General features: G+C 37.8%; 1 protein-coding gene across 1 annotated transcript in view; it reads left to right on the forward strand.

Moving 5' to 3' along the window:
* WDHD1 (WD repeat and HMG-box DNA binding protein 1) overlaps positions 1-6,287 on the forward strand; it is a 108,179-nt gene that overhangs the window by 31,700 nt on the left and 70,192 nt on the right. Inside the window, exons 10-11 of the mRNA XM_006864621.1 lie at positions 2,954-3,164; positions 5,258-5,445. Of these exons, the coding sequence (XP_006864683.1) occupies positions 2,954-3,164; positions 5,258-5,445 (399 nt within the window). The remainder of the gene's footprint in view (positions 1-2,953; positions 3,165-5,257; positions 5,446-6,287) is intronic.

A 6,287-nucleotide genomic window follows, 5' to 3' on the forward strand; every position in this document is an offset into this window, starting at 1 on the left:
AGGCCAAGATGGCCAAATTTCGTCTCTTATACTTTGGACATATTGTCAGGAAGGACCAGTCGCTGGAGAAGGATATCATGTTTGGTAAGGTGGTGGGTCATAGAAAAAGAGGAAGACCCCCAAGGAGATGGATTGGCCAAGTTGGCAGCATCAGTGGGCTGAAGCGTGGCAACGATGGTGAGGTTGGCCCAGTATTGGGCAGTGTTTTGTTCTGCTGTCTAAGATTGCTATGAGTAGGCACCAACTTGATGTCACCTAACAAGAACAACAACACAATTCTATCTGAAAAATTAAAATTGAGCAGACTTTAATCTGAACACAACATGGTGGATGCCAACATTGTTGTGCCAGATCAGCTGCAAACAAGAACAGACCTGTAGTGGAAATTTCAAACAAGTGGGATCAAGATTCTGAAGAAATTCTTTAAAGAATTATAGCAGGAGATGAGACATAACTCTACCAGTATGATCTTGAAGACAAAGCACAATCAAAGCAATGGGTACCAAGAATTGGAAGTGGTCCAGTCAGAAGCAAATGTCATGTAAATAGTCTTTTGGGATGCTCAAGGCATTTTGCTTGTTGTCTTTCTAGAGGGCCAAATCATGATGACATCTGTTTATTAGGAGAGTATTTTGAGAAAGGGAGCCAAAGTTTTAGCAGAGAATCCTTTACCAAGACAATGCTTCTATTCATTGCTCTTGTCAAACAAGCGTAATTTTGTGCTGATGGAAAAATCATCAGGTGTCTACTTTAAAATTCTGATTTAGCCCCTTCTAATCTTAAAAACCTTTAAAGGGTATCTCACCCCTCACCACCACCACCACCACCACCACCACCACCACCACCCCACCCCCCAGTTAATAATGTAAAACAAACTATACTGACATGGTCAAATTCTCAGGACCCTTTTTTTTAGGAATGGACTAGATGGCTGGTGTCATCACTTAAGTATCTTGGTGGATCTTATGTTGCGAAATAAAATTTATATTTTTTAGCTTTGTCTTTTAATTCCATTTTTCTATGAATATGAACTTTTTGAAGATTCCCCATTCATGGGAATACAGGTGATTGTAAGTGGGTGATAAATTCTCACCTCTCATAGAAGGAAGTCTATAGAATTTATTAAATAGCAAATGCTTAAAACTGAAAAGTCTGAGAAGCAGTAGAGTATAATTTATAAAGTTATCAAGAGAAACAGAAGCTGAAAGGATTTATGCTGCCGGAAATTAAGTTAGGGGCTGTGCAGAGGACTTTATATTTTTATAATGAACTTTGATTAAGTGTTTGACTAATTATATGCATGTGTAACATTCATAAAAACAAAAAGTAACTTAAGTAAACAGTTTTTCTTTCAAAGGTTGCTTCTTCATCGAACCTTTTTCAACCTGTTCAGAATTGTTCACTCTGCCCCTATTGCATTTACTCTTCATAGTGCATGTTTCTGTTATAACACCTGTAACACTTGAGGTGTTTATGGTCCTCACCATAAACAAGCAAAGCCCCATTTTCCAATAGAAAAATCCAGAACTAGGTTTTGATCTTCTTGAGTATATAAACTTTTAGGGATATACACAAAATTGTCAAAGATTTTGTACCATTATTAATTTAATTGCTCATGCATCAAATATGTTTAAATATATGAATTTAGAAATACTTTTTTTTTCTGTTCTCTCACTTTGTTAAACATCATTTTTGCTGAGCACAATCATGTATATTTCTGCTGAAGAGGTGTGAGATATAATCCTTTTGGAATCTTTGAATCCTGCTTTTACTAAAAGTTTTATATCAAGCCATAAAACTTGCTGCTCCTGCAAACATTTAAAACGTCGGAAACCCTATGCAGGGTCGCTGTGAGTCAGAACTGACTGGACAGCAGTTAACAACAATATTTACATTGGCTTAGCAGGTGTAGTTTCATTAATCTTATAGGATTACTTAGGGTCCCTACATTGCATCTTACTGTGTGATTTTATAGAGTGATCGTAAAAGATTGTTTATAGTGACATCCAAGCCTTGCAATGGCATGGTCCTCATCCGAGTTATTAATGGTTGTCTTTGCTAAACTTTATTTGCTTCATTTGTTTTCCTGCTGATTCTATCAGTTGATCTCTTTAAGTATCCAAAAAACTAACCTTAAATAAAGGTCATTTAAAGCAAATATATGGACTCCTGGTATGGTGCTGTAGAATCAGCACTGGACTGTGAACCACAAAGTCAGCAGTTCAAACCCACCAGCTACTCCTTGGAAACCCTATGCGGGGTCACTATGGGTCAGACCTGACTTGTTAATACTTAGCAGCATTAACAATCCCACCTAAGCCGTGTCTTATTCAAAATAAAGGCAAATGATGGAGTGTTTCATAGTATAAGAGACTGTATGGTGGTGATCATACTAATATAAAATGACTTCTTTTCTGGTTAATATATATATATAAAAGGAGCTCTGGTAGCACAGTGGTTACGAATCGGGCTGTGAACCTCAAGGTCAGCAGTTCGAAACCACCAGCAGTTCCGTGGGAAAAAGATGAGGCGTTCTGCTCCCGTAAAGATTTACAGCCTCGGAAACCCTGTGCAGGGTCGCTATGAATCGGAACCGACTCCACGGCATTTAGCAACAACAATATATATCTTTTTTTTTTTTTTTTTGGTGGTGGTGGAGACTATAAGAAATATTTTTTCTGAAGAATAAAACTTTGCCTTATATTTTGGCATATGCAGTATTTGTTTGCATGTCTGTCTCTGCAGTCCTATCCCATTTTCAGACAATCAGCTATTTATAGCAAGGACTGAGACTTACAGGAATAGAAATATAATTCTAATAAATACATTTACTAATTCTTGTATATCAGGGCATTTTGTTGCTTGACAGAGTTTACTGGTACAATATAAAAGAATTACCCTAGAGTCATTGAATTTAGCCAAATAATTTACTTTCTGAATTTATTTGTTCAAGGTGTCTAGCAAAGTAGACAAGGACTACAATGACCTTTTTGATGGAGATAATGAAAGCAGTGCTGGTGATTTTCTAAATGACAATGCAGTTGAGATCGGCTCTTTTTCAAAAGGGGTTATAAATGATGGCGAGGATGATGATGACCTCATGCTGGCTTCCAGTCGTCCTAGGCAGAGAAGTCACTTTCTAGAAGATGACGAAAACTCAGTTGGTATGACTATGACTGTATGCATGTGTTGTTCTACTCTCTTAATTAATATTTCTAATTTTATAAACAAGGTTTTATTTAAAGCAATTTTGAATATGTGAACTCCCCTAAAGCGGTACATATAGAGAAATGTATGGAATCCTGGTGTGGCACTGCACGTTAATGTGCTGGACTGCACGGTCAGTTCGAACCTCATGGTTGGTGGTTCAAGCTCACCGGACGGTCCTCAGAAAGCCTATACAGGGTCACTGTGAGTCAGAACCGACTCGACGGCACTTAACAACAACACAGGGAAATGTATAGCATAAACACTTATATTACAAAAGAAAGTCTCAACTCAGTGTCCTGGTGTGGCACTACAGAATAAAGCCTGGACTGCAAGGTCAGCAGTTGAAACCCACCAGCTGCTTCTTGGAAACCCTGTGCAGGGACACTATGAATTGAAACCGATTCAATGGCACTTAACAACTTAATACAACAACTACCTCAATAAGCTAGGAAATAAAGAAGAAATTAAATTCCAAACAAGCAGAAAGAAGGAAATAAACAAGCAGAATTGAATGACATTAACAACAGAAAATCTGTGAGGTCAAAAGCTGCTTATTTTAGAAGATCAATAAAATTGATAACTCTAGCCTGACAGATTAAGAAAGAAAAAGAATGAAAATATTTCATCACTATAAATCCTACAAACATGTGTTATTCAATATGGCAGCTACTAGCCACATGTGGCTGCTGAGCATTTGAAATATGGTTTATCCTGAGATGTGGTATAAGCATAAAATGCAACTAGATTTTGAAAAATCTGAAAAAAAAAGCAAAAATATCTTAGTCATGTTGATATTGAGTACATGTTGAAATGATAATACCTTTGATATGTTGAATTAAATGTAAAATATATAATTTCACCGATTTTAACATTTTTTAGTATAGCTACTAGAAAATTTAAAATTACGTATGTACTATCTACCTGTTTCTACAAGAATTACACTGTCGGTACTTAAAAGAATGTTGTAATTGTTGTTGTTAAGCGCCATCGAGTGAGTTCCGACCCATAGTGACCCTGTATAGGGCTTCTGAGGAGCGACTGGTGAGCTTGAACCTTCGCGGTTCAAACTGACTTTGCAGTCTGGTGCATTAACCCACAGCGCCACACGGTTGTAGTAACCTTATGCACAACACAATGAAACACTGCCTGGTCCTGTTCTATCCTTATAATTATTGTTACCCTTGAGCAATTCCTGCTGTCACTGTGCCAATCCATCTTGTTGGGGGTCTTCCTCTTTTTCATGGACACTCTACTTTACCAAGAAAGATGTCTTTCTCTAGGGACTTGCCCCTCCTGATAACATATCCAAAGTATGAGAGACGATGTGTTGTCCTGGTTGCTTTTCTTGCAACACAAATTGGTTTGTTATTTTGGCGGTCCATTGTACTTTTTAATATTCTTCTCTAACTCTATAACAAATGCATCATTTCTTCTATGGTTTTCCTTATTGACTAACTTTCCCATGCATATGAGACGATTGAAAATACCATGGCATGGGTCCAGGTGCACCTTAGTCCTCAAACTAACTGACATCTTTGTTCTTGAACACTTTACAGAGGTCTTGTGCAGCAGATTTGCCTAAGGCTGTATTTTGTTTCTTGACTGCTGCTTCCATGAGTGTTGAGGGCTTTTTCCGTGATAGACTTTTGCCTGGGGTTGCCTCTGGTGAGGCTCCTAAGGATGTGAACCGGTGGGAGGACCTGTTCCCATCTTCAGTCCACTTCCTGCTGGCCTGCTGTCTCAAAATATTTTTAAATGTATACACAGATTAAGGTTTAGTACAATTAAAAATTTTCACTTTACATGAGTGCCGAGTGGTTATGATACAGTGATGACAAATATAAAATTTGGTGTCACTGCCTAATTCACATTAAGATGATAACCATTTTGCCCACTACTACTTTTGCACCATCAGTGCAAGTGTAAGAGGCTAACTGCATGTTAATGTTAAAGCATGAATGGGAAAGGGTGATTGAGCCCATAATGCTTTTCTTTCTTCAGGCCACTGCTACTTCTGTTTATCTTACTGTAACCCTTGGCATTGTAGATGCTGCATTGATGAAAAATGGTTCTCGTCTTCTCAAAGACGAGGAAGAAGATGACCAGGTAGACAACATTCATAGTCTACCACTTATAACATCTCAAAGGCCATTTTACGATGGGCCTATGCCAACGCCACGGCAGAAACCATTCCAGTCAGGCTCTACACCCTCGCATCTCACTCACAGGTTCATGGTAAGTAAGCTTTGGATCAACGTTTACTTTTTTTACCTGTAGTTATATTTGTTTGATAAAAAATAATTTAAAAATTTTTGATCAACTGGCCTGGGGCATTTTGATTGATTACAATTTTATGACTGATTTACTTTATGGTTAACTCAAAGTTTCCATCTTATTTCAACTTTATTTTTGAAAACTGTGTTAAGTAAAATTTTGCTTTGACAATTATATGTAGTGAATTTAAATATGAGTATATTGAAACACCTGTTGGCTATATTTCTGAGTCTTATTTTTGTTGTTTTAGACTAGTCTAGATATAGATTGTGTTGATTCTTAAACACTAGTTAGAAGTTGTTTTTTTAAAAGGTAGCTCCTAGAATACAACGTTCTCGTTGTTAAGTGCCGTTGAGTTGGTTCTGACCCATAGCAACCCTAACTACAGTTTCCAAGGAGTGGCTGGTGAGCTTGAACTGCTGCTGGCCTTGGGGTTCAAACCAACTTTGCAGTCCAGCCCATTAACCCACAGCACTGCACCAGGACTCCACAGAATACAATGCTAGAAGATAAATTCTATTAAAAAATAAGACTTAAAAACTACCTTTTTCCCTTATCCTACTCTTTTGCTAAGGAGCTCTGGTAGCATAGTAATCATGATTTGGGCTGCTAACCTCAAGGTCAATAGTACAAAACTACCAGAAGGTCCTCAGGAGAAAGATGAGGCTTTCTGCTCCCGTAAATATTTACAGCCTTGGAAACGCTATGCAGGGTCACTATAACCAACACCACACTTTTGCTATAGGAGACCTGATGTGGCGCTGTGGAATAAAGAACTGTACTGTAAGGTTTATTGGTCCAGT

This window comes from Chrysochloris asiatica, unplaced genomic scaffold (genome assembly GCF_000296735.1).
Source record: "Chrysochloris asiatica unplaced genomic scaffold, ChrAsi1.0 scaffold00067, whole genome shotgun sequence".
Lineage (NCBI taxonomy): Eukaryota > Metazoa > Chordata > Mammalia > Afrosoricida > Chrysochloridae > Chrysochloris > Chrysochloris asiatica.